The sequence below is a fragment of the Rattus norvegicus genome, chromosome 2, assembly GCF_021556685.1.
Source record: "Rattus norvegicus strain SHRSP/BbbUtx chromosome 2, alternate assembly SHRSP_T2T, whole genome shotgun sequence".
Classification (NCBI taxonomy): domain Eukaryota; kingdom Metazoa; phylum Chordata; class Mammalia; order Rodentia; family Muridae; genus Rattus; species Rattus norvegicus.
Window position 1 is genome coordinate 198,258,814 of NC_141535.1, and position 17,200 is coordinate 198,276,013.

Below are 17,200 nucleotides of genomic sequence, written 5' to 3' on the forward strand. Positions count from 1 at the left end.
GGGTGGTACTCACACTGTGGAATTCCCATCCTTTCTCTGTAGTTTTCATCCATCTGGAGTCATCAGCATTGGGCTGGCACTGGTCATTCTGGACCTGAGGCAGAAGGGGTTTGGAGGAGAGGTTCAGCTTCCTGAAGAAACGAGGGCCTTACTCCATACTGTGTGATGCTCTACAACACTGTCCTCACAGGAGAGGGGCAGCCAATTCCTTCCAGAGCCAACTGAGAACAAGTAAGCTACATACAATAATGGCTGAGCATTGACCTCAGGGAAAGAATTTGCAACTCAGTCCCCTGCGTGTCATAACAAGTCTGAACAGGATGAAACACCTAGGAATTTCACAGGCTCTGCCCTCCCCATCAGTGTCCTTTGCCTGGTGTCTTTTCTCCTCAGATCCCCAAGCCTCGGCTCATTTTGCTCACAGTTTTCCCTAGAGGGAAAACAAACAAACAAACAAAAAAAGGATCCCAAACATGACTACACTTGTGACTGATTCCTACAAAATGGATCTGAGCCTTGGGGAATCTTGACCTCTCCCCAAGCCCTTTCTTCTCTCCCTCCCACCCAGGAGCTTACGAAAAACTCAAAGATGATGCTGGAGTCCGGGTAGTAGTACTCAAAGTTAACTGTGCCGGACTGCTTTAGGTTGACGGCATACATCAGTGTGGCTGTGCATTCATCCGTGTTGGAGGCGATGTAGTCTCCCCTCGGAACCCACTTGGACCTGTGAAAGAGCAGGGACCAAGCACTGTGGCGGCCAAACAACCCCATGAAGCTTCGTGACGTGCGTTAGGTTCCATGTCCTCCCATTAGGAGTTTTGGGGGAACTCCAGGCTTTGGAGTCAAAAGCTGAAACGTGTTCCTTGTGGTTTGAATGAACAAGACCCCTAGAAGCTCACATATTTGAAAGTTTAGTCTCCATTTAGTGAAACTATTTGGAAAGGATTAGGAGGCATGGCTTTGTTGGAGGAGGTGTGTCACTTGGGGTGGGCTTTGAGGTTCCAAAAGCTCACACCAGGCCAGTCTCCCCACACCACCTCTATCAAGGCTTAAGATCAGGATGTAAAGCTCTCAGTGACTGCTCCAGTGTTGTACCTGTCTGCTTTCCACCATGATGGTGAAGCCCTGACAAAGCCCCCAATTAAATGCCTTCTTTTAAAAGTTGCCTTGGCTGCATGACGGTGGTATACACTTTTAATCTCAGAGTTCTGGCAGTGGCAGAGCAGAGGTAGAGGCAGGCGGTTCACTGTGAGTTTGAGACGAGCATGGTCTACAGATCTAATTCTAGGACAGACAAGGCTACACAGAAAAACCTTGTCTGGGGGCCGGGGAGGGGGTTGCCTTGGTCATGGTGTTGCTTCACAGAAATAAAATAGTAACTAAGAAAGACCTGAGCATGCTCAGGTTAGAGTAGGGACTAACATAGCCAACAAAAGGAAGACAGTTGGGTGTGGCTCCATGCTTCACCCAACTGGGTGGAGGTGGATGTCAGGTAAACTCAGGCATGGGAAGCTATACATCAACCAGCTATTGAGCTGCATGCTTCACCTTCATGCTTGATGCTCATCAGTAAGAGGGAGGGCCATTTAACAGATGAGAAAACTGAGGCTTGGAGTATACCTTGGCCAATATCAGGAAGCCTTTAATTGACAAGACTTGGATTCAAGTTCAAAAGTTCTCAAGCCCATAAAGCAAACATATCCTTGTGCACCCAGAAGTTCATCCAATCTAATCCCACTTGGTTTTCCAGAAACATCTACTTTATAATGCTACATTTTATCAGAAAGGGAGAGCATCTCAGGAGAGCCAGAGACGTTCAGTCTGGTCTGTTCAAACTCACTCTATCCACCTGGCCCAATGGCTCCTCCTCGCTCTCTACCAACATGGTCCCTTGAACAGCCTTCAAACTCATTTTGTGTCTGGCCCTGCATCCTCCGATCCTTCTCCACACCATGGTTAGAAACATCCAGAAGGAAAACACGACCAAACCACTTCAGTGCTCTAAACCCTGTGATGACTTCCCATTGCTCTTGGGACAGGGCCCACATTCCTGGCCTACACTTTATCAGGCAAACCTGTAGGAGTTCTCTCAATTCCTATGTCAGGCTTTCTCTGCCCCTGGCCTTGCCACCTTCCCCAAACAAACTTCTTCCTCCTTCTCTTATTCCTGTCTAATAATAAATAAACAAACAAATAAACAAAATGCCACTTAGTGTTAAGAAGTCAGCCTTGTGTCAAGCACGATCACAGACACCTTTAATCCCATACTTAGAGGCAAAGGCAGGTGAAGCTGTGCAAACTTGAGGCCATCCTGGTCTACACAGTAAATTCCAGGTCATCCAGGGATATATAGTGGCACCTTGTCCAAACAAATAAAAGCCTTCCTTGACTTTATCTCTGCAAGAATGCCCTGAGATATTTTTTATTTCCATAATTCTATTCATAATATTAAAATTCGAATGTTCTCAACCACTTAAGAATTATGCACAGGTAAAATGAGCATATGTCCGTCCATCACATAGCTTGAGAAATCCAACACAGTAAAGCTTTCATAGTGCCAGGAGGTGCTACGCTGGTTGTTGGGGGAGAAAAGTCATCAGTAGTATCACCCAGCAATATACTCAGAATGCCACAGTACTGAGCTGCCAGGCAAGGGGGCCAATTGGTGCAATAACAGCATGAAAGGTTATATGGGGAGCCAAACAACTTCCAATTAGATGTGAGGCCTGTTCCACAGGAGGTAATTCGTGTCTGCCATTGTAAATCTGGTCAAAAGCCCATGGCTGGAGATAGCATAGGTCCTAGGTGGGAACCACCTACTGTTGTTTTGATAACGGGATAAGTCAAACTGCCTTCTAAATATTTATTCTACATCCATAGATTGCTGTCAACCTTGGTCAGAGAAGCCCATTTTGCAATGGGCAAAAGTCAGTGCAGAGACTCCTAGCCAGTCAAAGGGCTAAGAATAAGTGACTGTTGAATGTTCAGCTCTCTGAATGGAGCAGCCATGTGACACAGGGAACTACTGAGACACAGGGAACATTGTGGAAGAGGGCTGAGAAAAAAATAAGAACCTGAGGGTGGGAAGAATGCTGGCTGTGAAATGCTGTCCACTGCACATGGCATGAGTGTTGTATTAAAGAACTCATAGTAGCTGTGGTTGCCTGTTCAAGATCAAGACAATCAACATTCCAGATTCCAGCATGGAGGAGAGTGGGGCCTATCCCGAACTAAGGATCTCTGGGAGGGAGTTCTATAGGTGTAGCCTCTGGTAAATCACCTCTGAGCATGCAAACAACTCTAATTAAACTGATTCTTATAGACAGACAGACAGACAGACAGACAGGCAGGCAGGCAGACAGACAGACAGACAGACAGACACACACACACACACACACACACACACACACACACACTTGTCTCACATGTTGGGAAGAAGAGAGATTCCAAAGGGAGTGAAATGGACATGGGAGACAAACATGTTCAAGATACATTATGTATATAAAATTATCAACGATTAAATAAATATTATTAAAAGTAAAACAGAGAAGTCAACTGCAGCAGAGGCCACCTGCACCTTCGCTAGCCCCTCCCATTCTTCCAGCATTTCTTGCCCCAACTACCAAAGTTGGGGTGAATTCTTGACTCTGGTGTTTAACTTCTCATGAAGTTTTCTGTAAGTATCTCTATGGTATTTTGCATATTTTGAAAGGCCATGTAAATGGTATCATTCTTAATTTTCTAAAATGTACTTAGTTGAGATGGTGATTTTTATACAACGGTGTGAGATTTATCCAAACTCATGCATATAGATCTTTTTCTGTGTGTGAGTATACACACGTACACACACGTGTACACACACACACACACACACACAGAGGTGATGGAACCCAGGTCTATTCTATATGACTCACCCACTCCTAGCCCTTCTTTCCATCTTTCCTGCTGTCTAATATTCTTTGTGTGGTTCTAGTTTATTTGTTTACAACTATCGGATATGTAGCAGGTTTCCAGGGTTTTATAATTGTTCACATTCTGATGTGAATGTCTTGTTCCTGTGTCCATACATACATCTGAGCAGAGTGCTTGGGAGCAGTTGCTGGCTCATAGGGTATGGAAACTCCCAGCATTACCCAGTACTGATACCGTGTTCCCCAAAATGTGTACCAATGTATCCCAGCTGGCAAATTAAGAGGGTCTCCATTGCTCCACATCCTCTGCACATTTGAAATTAACAGACTTTATGGTTGCCCTATGATGTGGTGGAGTATTGCTATATGATGTAATAGGGCATTTACTGGATAGATGGGCTTTAGTTTGATTTCCTCGATTACTTGTGATCTCTGAAGTTTTCTTGCAATCTGGTATCTTCTTCTAGCCATACTTTAATTCTTCCTGGCTAGCCTGTAGCTTTTGGGAGGACAAAAATCAACCTTGTCTTACATAATAATGTGTTCCCCACAGTTTCCAGCTTTGGTACCCAAGGACTTCAGGGCGATTCCGGAAAAGAACAAATTGAGACAGTTCTGGTGTTTCTGTTTTGTCTGAGACTATCCCAAGACCCTCAACTGTTTAACAATGGCCAGTTAGGGTTCCCCCTATGTCTGCCCCAACTACATAGTCTTACAAGCTTAACAGTCAATATTTTTTATTTGTTTGTTTTCCAAGACAGGGTTTTTCTGTGTAGCTCTGGCTGTCCTAGAACTCCATCTGTAGACCAGACTAGCCTGGAACTCACAGAGATCAGATTCCCTCTGCCTCCCAAGGGCTGGGGTTAAAGGTGTGTGCCACCCCTGCCCCAGCAACAGTCAGAATTATTACCAAAATAGAAACATAACATAAACCAAATCCTTCCAAAATGACCCATCCCACCTAACAGCATTGATTCCCTTGTTAAAAGAGACATTTAATGCTTATGTATTCTACAGTATCAGCTATAAATAACTCTGGAAGTTTTATGAATAATGGAAAGGATGTCATAAGTGGGTCACATTTGCATGCTGGTGTTTGCTAGTTGTCCCTGGTAAAGACACTTCACATTCCACAATCACAACATGTTTGATTGATTTCTAGGGCCAGAGGCATCGCTCTAGATTCTTCTCCTCCACTCATTGACCAGTGTTGGGGATCTGGGATTGGACCCAAGGTCTTGAACATGCAAGGCATGTGTATTACCACTAAGTTACACACCCTAAGCGGGTCTACTTTCTTTTTAAAAATTCTTGCCAGAGTGGTGGTGGCCTTTTTAATTCAAGAGGCAGAGGCAGAGGCAGAGGCAGAGGCAGAGGCAGAGGCAGAGGCAGAGGCAGAGGCAGAGGCAGAGGCAGAGGCAGAGGCACAGGCACAGGCACAGGCACAGGCAGAGGCAGAGGCACAGAGGCAGAGGCAGAGGCAGAGGCAGAGGCAGAGGCAGAGGCACAGAGGCAGAGGCAGAGGCAGAGGCACAGGCACAGAGGCAGAGGCACAGGCACAGAGGCACAGGCACAGAGGCAGAGGCACAGGCAGAGGCACAGAGGCAGAGGCAGAGGCAGAGGCAGAGGCAGAGGCAGAGGCAGAGGCAGAGGCAGAGGCAGAGGCGCAGAGGCAGAGGCAGAGGCACAGGCACAGGCACAGAGGCAGAGGCAGAGGTAGAGGCAGAGGCACAGAGGCACAGAGGCAGAGTCAGAGGCAGAGGCACAGAGGCAGAGGCAGAGGCAGAGGCAGAGGCAGAGGCAGAGGCAGAGGCAGAGGCACAGAGGCACAGGCAGAGGCACAGGCAGAGGCACAGAGGCAGAGGCAGAGGCACAGAGGCAGAGGCAGAGGCAGAGGCACAGGCACAGGCACAGAGGCAGAGGCAGAGGCACAGGCAGAGGCAGAGGCAGAGGCAGAGGCACAGAGGCAGAGGCAGAGGCACAGGCACAGGCACAGGCACAGGCACAGGCACAGAGGCAGAGTCAGAGGCAGAGGCACAGAGGCAGAGGCACAGGCACAGGCACAGAGGCAGAGGCAGAGGCAGAGGCACAGAGGCAGAGGCAGAGGCACAGAGGCAGAGGCAGAGGCACAGGCAGAGGCACAGAGGCAGAGGCAGAGGCAGAGGCAGAGGCAGAGGCAGAGGCAGAGGCAGAGGCACAGAGGCACAGGCACAGAGGCAGAGGCACAGGCACAGAGGCACAGGCACAGAGGCAGAGGCAGAGGCAGAGGCAGAGGCACAGAGGCACAGAGGCACAGAGGCAGAGTCAGAGGCAGAGGCACAGAGGCAGAGGCACAGGCACAGGCACAGAGGCAGAGGCAGAGGCAGAGGCACAGAGGCAGAGGCAGAGGCACAGAGGCAGAGGCAGAGGCACAGGCAGAGGCACAGAGGCAGAGGCAGAGGCAGAGGCAGAGGCGCAGAGGCAGAGGCACAGGCACAGGCACAGGCACAGAGGCACAGGCACAGAGGCAGAGGCAGAGGCACAGGCACAGGCACAGAGGCAGAGGCACAGGCACAGAGGCAGAGGCAGAGGCACAGGCACAGAGGCAGAGGCAGAGGCACAGGCAGAGGCAGAGGCAGAGGCACAGAGGCAGAGGCAGAGGCAGAGGCACAGAGGCAGAGGCAGAGGCAGAGGCACAGGCACAGGCACAGAGGCAGAGGCAGAGGCACAGAGGCAGAGGCAGAGGCAGAGGCAGAGGCAGAGGCAGAGGCAGAGGCAGAGGCAGAGGCAGAGGCACAGAGGCAGAGGCAGAGGCACAGAGGCAGAGGCAGAGGCGCAGAGGCAGAGGCAGAGGCAGAGGCACAGGCACAGAGGCAGAGGCAGAGGCACAGAGGCAGAGGCAGAGGCACAGGCACAGGCAGAGGCACAGAGGCAGAGGCACAGAGGCAGAGGCACAGGCAGAGGCAGAGGCAGAGGCACAGGCACAGAGGCAGAGGCACAGAGGCAGAGGCAGAGGCAGAGGCACAGAGGCAGAGGCACAGGCACAGGCACAGAGGCAGAGGCACAGAGGCAGAGGCAGAGGCACAGAGGCAGAGGCACAGAGGCAGAGGCAGAGGCACAGAGGCAGAGGCAGAGGCACAGGCACAGGCACAGGCGCAGAGGCAGAGGCACATAGATCTTTGAGTTTGAGGCCAGCCTGGTCTCCAGGGCCAACCTTGTCTGCTTCCCTGCTACCTGGAGTCACCCTCTGAAACTGTAAGCAAGCCCCCAATGAAATGCTTTCTTTATAAGTTGCCATGGCTCATCCCTTCACTCCAAGAGAAAGTAACTGAGACATGGGGTCTCAAGGGATTTAGAGGACCTCATTCCCAAGTCAAAGCTCTTACCCTACTCCATCCTTTCCAAACCCACGACAACATGTCAGGGAAAACTGGTTTTAGAAGTTTGGCACCAAGGACAGTGGTGCAATTAATACTTTAGACGCTGAGTTTTAATCAGGTTGATGAAGTTTATATGGTCACTCAAGATTCCACAGAGAAAATACAATTGTGGTTTTTGTCTTTTAAAACAAAAACAAAAACAAAAGCTTGCTGAGCCTTTAGATGCTTGTCGCCCTTCATCTACCTGCCTTTATTGCTTTTATGTTTCCTTCTCACAGATGTCCCTCAGTCAATGGTAAGCTTAGGTCAGAATGGCTCAAAGTAGCGGTCACATCTAGTAGACCTTACTCCCACCCCGGCCTGCAGAGGGTGTGCCGTCCTCCTCCCTCCAGCCTCAGGAGCATCACAGAACACTACCCAGAGTGCACCTCGGCCCCTTCCGCAGGAGACTTGTGTTCTGTTTCCCAAACTCACGAAGTGCAGTTCTCGGTGGACTCTGAGATGCTGTCATCGACTTCCAAGTTGGCCGAGAGGCTGGCAAAGCCGTGAGGCAGCTCATCCCACTCGTCAAATCGGATGCCAGTGCCGAGGGAGTAGCGGCCCTCCGCACACGGCTTGCAGGACTGGTCCTTCATGTCCAGAAATTCCCCGGCATTGCAAGAGAAAGCTGAAAGGCAGAGCAGGGACAAGGGACGGGTGCTGAGATCACCGTGGTCTCTGGAGCAGGGATGGGGCTGAGGACAATCTAAAGCTGAGACCTTGGGGTCAGGAACTTGGGGTCTGGACCACTAAAGCTCAGGGCTAAGGAACGTCTGTGTGATGATATCTGTGCGGAATAGTCAGAGAGACATCGGGCAGATTTGTGGTTTCCTGCGGAGAGACTGCCACTAAGAACTTTCTTTTCAGACTCTTAAGGCCCCAAACTTGAGTGGTTAAGAGTTGCTGTGAACAGCTGGGCTGTGGTGGCACACACCTTAATCCCAGCACTTGGGGAGGCAACAGCAGGTGAATCTCTTGAGTTCTAGAACAGCGAAACAAACAAACGAACGAACAAAAAAGCATTGCTGTGAAGATTATAACAGCCCTGAAGGCTGCCCAACGAGGGGTGAATTCATTGTGTGTAAGAAGTAGTATCTTTGAAAGCATAGGAAGGATTGTTTTAAGTTCAAGATCAACCTTGCCTATACAGCGAGATCTAGGCCAGCCAAAGCCACCCAGAGATACTATCTCGATTTAAAAAATAAAACAAAACAGCTTAGTAAAAGTAGTTGTGTCTTAATAAAGCTAATTTTTTTTTAATAAAGAAAGGATTTAAAGTCAGGCAAAGTGGTGACTCTCCTGTAATCCTAGACCTGTTAAAAGAAAGAAAAACAGACAGATAGAGGGAGAGACATGGGGGGGGGGGTGGGAAGGGAGAGAGGGAGAGAGAGGAAGAGAGAGGGAGAGAGAGGGAGAGAGAGGGAGAGAGAGACAGACAGAGAGAGACAGAGACAGAGACAGAGACAGAGACAGAGACAGAGAAGCAAAGACTTCGGGTCAGGCAGGCTCTGCTTTACTGGGACTTTGGGGTATATCTCTGATGATCAGTTTCCTTGAAGGTGATTGAGCTATTCTTTTTTTTTTTTTTTGGTTCTTTTTTTTCGGAGCTGGGGACCGAACCTAGGGCCTTGCGCTTCCTAGGTAAGCGCTCTACCACTGAGCTAAATCCCCAGCCCCTGATTCAGCTATTCTTAAAGCACTCCAGCCAGGAAGACGCTGGGCCTTCTGGACCATGTAAGGTCCTTCAGCCTTCATTCCCCTTATCCTATGGCCTCTGTGTCTTCTTTTTCGATTCTATTATTACCAATGGAGCTGAGTTTCTCAGCCTCTGCTAAGTCATTGTGATGCTTTCCTGACTGCCTGATTTCCTGGTTTAGTTCATTCTATAGCCTTAGGTATCTTTCTATAACTATTAGTGTCTCTCTCTTAAAATAAGATGTTTATTATGTACACAACATTCTGCCTGCAGTTATGCCTATAGACCAGAAGAGGGCATCAGATTTCATTATAGATTGTTATCCACCACGTGATTGCTGGGAATTGAACTCAGGATCCTTGAAAGAGCAGCCAGTTCCCTTAACTGCTAAGCCATCTCTCCAGCCCCCTCCCCTCTGTCTGTCTGTCTCTCTGGGTGTCTGTCTCTTTTTAAATAAGTGCTTGTTTTGTTTCGGTAGTGCATAGTCAGACTGGAACTATGCAGAGACATCAAACAGCCTGGCACAGCTTTTGGGTTATGATATTGAGCTTCTGGCCTGGCATCCTGCCTTCTGCAATTTTCCTGGACCCTAACTTTCCAGCCTGGCTTCCTGTCACACATTTCTCAACCCTGATGCCTTCTCTGTGCCGACTTCATGTGAGCCCAGCCCCCTGTGTCTCCACTTTTCCATGTCTAAGCATCTGCTTTGGTCCTCCTAGCTACTCCTTGTCATACACATCCTCAGTTCACACTCTCTCACATTGTACTAACACGTTATCTACCTGGTACCCTTGGGGCCCTGGGCTCCCCCAGAAAGTGACTGGCTCAGAGCGGGCACTGCCATCACAAGGAGCCACATAAAGGTTTGCAGAAGAGATGGACTGCAATCTGTTCTCTCTTTTAAGCCCTTAGTGCTTGTAGGCAGGACTCGCCCAGCAGAAGTACATCATGTGCACACATAGTAGGTACTTACATATGCTAGGGACTCACTAATATCAACTGTTTCTGATCTCAGTCATATCCATTCTTCAATGCTCAAACAGTGGGGTAAACTGGTGCTGGAATTTGCATGTGCTTAATCTCCTCTGTGACTCCTTAAATAATCCCTGGAGTCTAGCTAGTCCCTACTGTTTATTGCTATTCCCTTTGCATCCTACAGGAACAGGGCACTGGAGATGGTAAAGCCATAAGGACAGGGTCAGAGAGGTGGGCTTGGAGCTACACTCACTGGCTTTCCGGTCACATGGTCACACGGTCTCCCTTTCCCGACAGTGGGAAGGACCTGGCTTCCTGACTTGATGGCCAGTGCAGTTTAAAGCCTGAGTCTGCACAAACTCCTTTTTAATTTGGTTTTCCTTCCAAGAACAAAAGCGAACTGGAATATTGCCTGATGACTGCTGGAGCTGGTAGGTTCATGTCAGAGAGAAATACAGAAACAGGCAGAAAAGACAAATGAAGGGGGTGTGTGCATGAGTGCATCTGTGTCTGTGTGTGTGTGTATGTGTGTGTGTGTGTGTGTGTGTGTGTGTGTGTGTTGTCAGGCATTCAGAATTATTTATATTATATTCATTGGAGCTATATTTTAAAAGAAGCAAATTTAGATACTCAATTTGAATAATCTTTCTTTCCTTCCTCCTCCTTTTTCTTCCCTCCTCCTCTTCCTCATCTTCTTCCTCCTCCTCTTCCTCCTCCTCCTCCTCCTTCTTCTTCTCTCCCCCCACCGTGTGTGTGTGTGTGTGTGTGTGTGTGTGTGTGTGTGTGTGTGTGTGTGTGTGTATGTGTTTGAGACAGTGTCTTTCTATGTAATCCTAGTCGTTCTAGAGCTCACTATGTAGGCCAGGCTGGCCTGTAACTCACAGAGATCCATCTGCATCTGCCTCCCAAGTGCTAGGCTTAAAGACAAATAAAATTTCCGCAGCTGCACCACATGTCAGAAGGGTTGGGAGTGGAACTAACTAGGGGAAAAATCTGATGTCTGTGCTGTCAGGAAGAGCCTGGCTTGGATGACAGGAGGCTTAGGTCAGAGGTCAGAGCTAAGTATCAGGGAGACCCAGGAACAGGAAGGCTGCTTACAGCACTCGGTGCCCTTGACGGGGTCTGGGAGGCTGGTGCACAAGCCCGGGCTGTGTGGCACGGCGACCCTCCACCTGGAACCTGTGCTGTCACACGCTGTGTATTCAAAATGGTACTCTGACTGCAAGGGAAAGAACAGCAGGCAAACGGTCCATCATCAGAGATCAAACATCAACAGTTTTCTGCCCAGTGTGAGGGCTACTGACACCCTTTATTACAGTAATGGACCCTTGCAAAGAGCAAAGCATCATGGTACCCCGTGATAACATGGCCCCTAGGATAACTACAATAATTTGGATCATTTCCCCCACACCTACCTATAATCTAGTCACTTAGAACATGTGTGTGTGTGTGTGTGTGTGTGTGTGTGTGTGTGTGTGTGTGTGTGATCCTCTTTGCTGTTGTGTATATCTAATGTCCCAAAGGATGGTGGATGGTAGGAATGGGGTAACTAAACAATCTGAGGCTGGCCCTGTAACTCGGCTGCAGGGTGCTTACATGGCATACAATGCTCACAGTTCTCAAAGTCATCCTTGGCTGTATATCAAGTTCAAGGTGAGCTCTGGCTACATAAGATAGTCAAAAAAACAAAAAGCTAGAAGTAAGAGGAGTTCTTTTAGTCCAAATAGAATTTATGGACAAAGGACAGTCCCCTAGAAGGCCTGCTCTTTTCTGGGATGAGACAGGGGTTTGAAGTGGGGAAGTGGGGAAGAGTAGATCTCGGGTAGGTGGGGATGAACTGGAAGGAGTGGAGGGAGAGGAAGCTATGGTCAGGATGTATTACATGAGAGAAGAATTAAAAACAAAGAATGAGGACATTCTAAACTGAGAGCCCCGCCCCCCAGAACCAATTACAATAGTCACACAAGCTTTATTTTAGCTCTCCCTCTGCTCAAAAAGACTTTGAAGGTCCCAGTGTGTCACATAAATGTCATTTTACTCAGCAGGTGAGGCGCTGCCAGCACACGCACCTGTCCACTCTTAACTTCCCTGTGCAAGGGGCGCTCGCCTTCCAGCTGCTCTACCTGAACTAGAACAACAGGGTAACAAAGCACAGCCGCCAAATCAAGAGAAGTAAAGCAAGAAAAAGCACAAAGCCTAAGCACGACTCACACAGCTAAGACGGCGAGCGAAGACGGAGCCTTCAGTACCTTAGAGCCTCCTGAGAAACCTCAGAACTGATTGCTTTTGCTCTTCAAGTATTTCATGGTCCAAGTTACAATTATATTTGTGTTGCTGTATCTGTAAGTGAAGCAGTATGTCCCCCCCTTCCATCCACACAAAAGAGTGATTCTATAGCATGAATGCAAGGAGATGAGGCTGAGTCGAGACAGGCTGAAGTCCACTAATCTGTCCTATCAGGAGGAAGAAAAGCTTTACTTTTTTTTCTCGTTTTTTTTGTTTATTTGTTTTTTAGAAAAGCAGTCTTATCTATCTTAGGATATGTAACTTTTCCACTTAACATCTATAAAATCAAAGTGTAGAGATGGTAGGGGAAAAAAGGCATGGAGTCTTATTTTAACTGACTAGAACTCTTTCTTATGTGCTACCTTTATAAAATGGCCTGTCTCAGAAGTAGAGGGATCTCAGATTTGCTGAAATATGAATTCAAGCACGGTGTTTCCAAATCCGGGATTCCAGAAACTTAGTAAAAAGAAGGAATAATCATAGGTTACATCTTCCTTTCCCTCCCCGGTAAACATTTGCTGAGTACACATTGTCAGCCCAGCATGTACAAGTTCGAGCTGGACCAGTGAGTTTAGCTTGGGCAGTAACCTGAACTTGACACATCGCCTTCAGGAAAACAACGAAGAACGGAAGAAGTTGGGAGAATCGAGGCCTTTATGTTTGTTTGTTTGTTTGTTTGTTTGTTTGTGACAGGGTCTCACAGCCCAGGTTGAATTGTGAACTGATTGTGTATTTATTTTATTTTATTTTTGTGTATATGAGTATTTTATTTTATTTTCGTGTATATGGGAGTTCTGCTTGTATGTTCCTTTATGTACCACGTGTATTCCTCATACCCCAAGGGTCCAGGAGAAGGCATTAGGTCCTCTGGAACTGGAGTTACAGATAGACAATTGTGAACCTGGGAATTGAACCCAGATCCTCTAGAAGAGCAGCTGGTGATCTTAACTGCTGAACCATTCTCCAGTCCTGAGCTGCTTTTAAGAACTACATGGATTTGTGTGTGTTTCTGTGTGGGTGCATGTACTACGCTGTACATGCGGAGGTTAGAAGACTTGAAAAACTTTCCACATGTGAGTCTGCCTTAGTTAGGGTTACCATTGCTGTGATGAGACACCGTGACCGAAGCAGCTTGGGGAGGAGAGGGTTTACTTGGCTTCCACAGCACTGTTCATCAGTGAAAGAAGTGAGGACAGGAACTCAAAACAGGGCAGGAATCTGGAGGCAGGAGCTCATGCAGAGGCCATGGAGGATGAGGCTTACCAGCTTGCACAACGAGCTTTTTAAGGAACCCACAATGGGTAGAGCCCTCCCATATCAATCACTAGTTATGAAAATACCCTACAGGTTTGCTGCAGCCTGGTCTTGTAGAGACTTGTCCTCAACTGAGAGCTCCTTCCTCTCTGATGACTCTAGCTTGTGTCAGGTTGACATAAAGCCATCCGGCATGCGGTCCCAGGGATTGAACTCGGGATGTCAGATTGGGCAGCAGATGCTTTCACTGAATGATCCAGCCTGGCCTTGGGTCTCTGTGTAGCAAAGATAGCCTTAAATTCTTCGACCTTCTTGCCTCTGTCAGAAGCTGGGACTTAACAGATGTGCACCACCGTACCTGTCTTCTGAAGCCTAAATTTTACCAGAATCTGCCACTTTGGATTTAAATATCTTACATATCGGCTTCAATAAGGAAAGAAAGACCATCAGGATCAGAATTGGTTTTGGCCTGAGCTACCACCTCTCAAGGCCTCCTTTTCTTCGTGGCTTCAGTCTTTCCTTGTATCAGATAACAAGCCCGTCACTGGGAGGTAAGAAGGCCGACTAAGCATATCTTGATTTCATTTCTAAAAATGACATTTTCAAAGGGGTCTTGCTGCAAGAATGAGGGTTAAGTAAAATCCACAGTATGCATATTCAACAGAGATTTGGTAATGAGGCAGAAATTATTCTGTCTGCGAACCCGATTGCCCTGGCTATCCCTATGGTACTTTCACAGTTCCCAAACGCCATCTCCTGTGAGCTTCCTAGGCACACAGAGCACTGGTTGTTTTCTTCCTTGTGGAGTTGGCTGTCCATGGGGTGAAATGGCTTGCTTGTCCATTACACAACCTGTAAGTCACTGAGCCCAACTCAGGCTGTCCCAGCAGGTGTCCTTTCCCACTTTAGTAGGTCTGACAAAACACAGACTCACATTGAGCCCAATTTCACAGCCAAGTCTAAAAATTAAATATGACAGTATCGGTGGCCTGTCAGCAGCCAAGCTCAGTTCTCTTCTGAGGCCTGAGAATTGGTGTGAAAATTGCTAATCTACTCAAGCAGATAATTTTAATTCACTCTAATTGCGTTTGGCCCATGATGGTACACAGGCCAAATCTATCCTTTTTCATTGGCTTTCATTTGGTGTCTCCAGGTGCTCTGAGGCTAAGAGATTTTTCTGGGAGAATGGTTGCTCTGAGCCTTAGAAAGTTTCCCTCCTAATGTGTGTTAATTTTCTCTGTGCCACTCGGGGAGGGTCACAGCACACGCAGGGTTGCTAGCTCTGTGGCAGCTGTCTGAAAACTGACAGATTCGCCCAGTGCTGCTCAGTGTCCTGTGAGAACATGAGTTCCCCAAGGATATTAGTGACTTTTCTCATCGCTCTGGTCAAATGGCTGACAGAAGGCAACCTAAGGGAGGAAGGAGAGATTTGGGGTTGTGTTCTGAAGACATGGCAGTAGGAACGTGAGACTGCTTGCTCCCCTGTCAGTGGGCCAGAAAGCACAGAAAAGGGAACGCCATCCCTCATCTGGCTTTTTCCTCCCCCTTCTTATTCACTCAAGGACCCCAGTCCCATTCAGTGTGGGCACCGCCTCAGTCAATCCTGAAACATCTTCACAGATGTACTACCCAAAGGTGTGCCCCACTAATGCCCTGGGCATTTCTTTTCATTTCAGAGTCTTCTTTAACGTTATGTGTCTGAAACTGCAGATCATGCGGGTCCAGGGAATCAAATCCAGGTCCCCCATAAGTGCAACAAGTGCTCTTAACCACTGAGCCATCTCTCCAGCCCCATATCCTAGGTTTTTCTTAACTCCATCAGCTTGGTGCAATTCATCATCAAACAAACAATATTTCAATGACTCAACCATCTACTTTTGAAAGTGTACAACCAGCACATGCCATAGATTAACAGAGGACACACACACACACACACACAATTCTATTCAGCACACAATGTCTTCCTCCCTCCATGCATATGTATGACACACATCTCCAGAATCCAGCACAAAAAGACTGATTATTCCTTGTTCCTAGGAAATCACAAAAGGGTTTGGAAATGATTTCTTTTCTAAGCTTTTAATTAATCCGTGCTCTGTCCATCCCACACCACGCAGCCAAGTAACACTCCTGGGCACTCAAGGAAAAAGAGAAGAAAGCCTTTAGGTTACAGTTCTCTTTGCCTGGCACTGCACTATCTGCTGATGGCAGCGATCTTCCAGGTTTAGAATTCATTCACACAATGTTTCTGTCATTGTTGTTCAGGTGTCAAACGGAAATTCCAGGCACAGACGGAAAAATATCAGCAGGTCAGGATGGGATTTGAATGGGAATCTACCCTTCTTGGGACAGAGATGCCTCTCAGTTGGTAAGAGTTTCTGCTCGGGGTTGGGGGATTTAGCTCAGTGGTGGAGTGCTTGCCTAGCAAGTGCAAGGCCCTGGGTTCAGTCCCCAGCTCCAAAAGGAAAAAAAAAAAAGAGTTTCTGCTCTAGGATTCTGGCTACTCTTCCAGAGGATCTGGGTTTGATTCTCAACCCTCACATTGGAGCTTACTACAACATGTGAACTTTGGTTCCAGACTGAATGTCTTCTTTTGCATTGACACCAAACACATGTGGTGCCTATTCAAACATGCAGGCAAAACACTCATACACATGAAATAATTTAAATTTTTAAAATATTTTCTGACAAGGCAGAAACTATTATTTTAATGAATCAATCAATCGGTGTGGTGCTGGGGAATGAGCCCCGGGAGCTGGAGCTTGCTAGACAAGTGTTCCACCTAAGTGATGTTCTCAACCCCTTAACAGTTTTACAGAAGAATTCCAAGAGGTGGAAGTCATTTGCTCCCTATAGCCACAGAGACCCAGCCATTAGAATTGGAGTCTATGTGTAAGGTTGTCCGTGTTTATGAGCAGCCAGTACATGCTTCTATCACACTTACGTGTGTCTGGGCCTCAACACTGGCTCTCAAGATGCTGGGGACTTGACAAGGAAAGTGTTTCACAGATCTCTCAAACAAGGGGCATAGCTGTGTGGACTAGGAAGGCTGGACACATGCTGTAACTTTATAGAAACCACCTCGGCAGTGGACATATACTGCTGCAGCCTGCCTAGTGTCACTACAGCCCCCTTCTCTGGAAACTGTGGCCCCTTTAGGAAGGTTTGGCACCAGGTGGACAGCCTTGATGGGACTGCTGAATGAGGTGGCTCGCCTACCATGGGACTGCATGTAGCCCACACCACACCATCTGATACTTTTGTAGAACAGGTGAGAGACAAGATGAAGGGAGTGAGGACATCTGGTCACTGAGTAAGAGCCTGAAGTGGGTTGTTACTGAGTCAGGGACAGGACAGAGAAGTGGAACTGCTGTGGAGAAGCAGTCCTTCTTCCCAGTTCTACCTGGCCACAGCCCTGCCCACTGGAGTCCACAGAGGTAAAACAGTTATACTAAGGGGAAGAACCCAGTCAGAAAGGGAAGAATGCTGAATGAGTTCACATCTAGCTGTGCCCTGAGTAGTTGGGATCAGAGAGACAGCAGAGCTGCATCTGTCGAGGGATGAGATAGAGAAGAGTGGTTGTGTTCATGGAGACAGTTCCATGAGACAGATCTGTGGCGTGCTGATGACAATGCAGCAGTGTGTGTGTCCTTAAAGCTAGTGAGCAGAGCACTTATAAA

The 17,200-nt window shown here is 47.8% G+C and overlaps 1 protein-coding gene and 1 long non-coding RNA gene across 5 annotated transcripts in view; one reads left to right on the forward strand and one right to left on the reverse strand.

Moving 5' to 3' along the window:
* Elapor1 (endosome-lysosome associated apoptosis and autophagy regulator 1) overlaps positions 1-17,200 on the reverse strand; it is a 78,261-nt gene that overhangs the window by 27,591 nt on the left and 33,470 nt on the right. For 2 of the 4 annotated variants that reach the window (NM_001427831.1, NM_001427832.1), the window contains 4 exon segments: positions 14-94; positions 577-724; positions 7,745-7,937; positions 11,079-11,199. In NM_001427831.1, the coding sequence (NP_001414760.1) occupies positions 14-94; positions 577-724; positions 7,745-7,937; positions 11,079-11,199 (543 nt within the window). 4 annotated transcript variants of the gene reach the window in all.
* LOC147996489 (uncharacterized) lies at positions 43-13,057 on the forward strand. The gene is made up of 2 exons (XR_015676783.1): positions 43-231; positions 12,023-13,057. It is a non-coding gene; the product is annotated as an uncharacterized LOC147996489 (long non-coding RNA).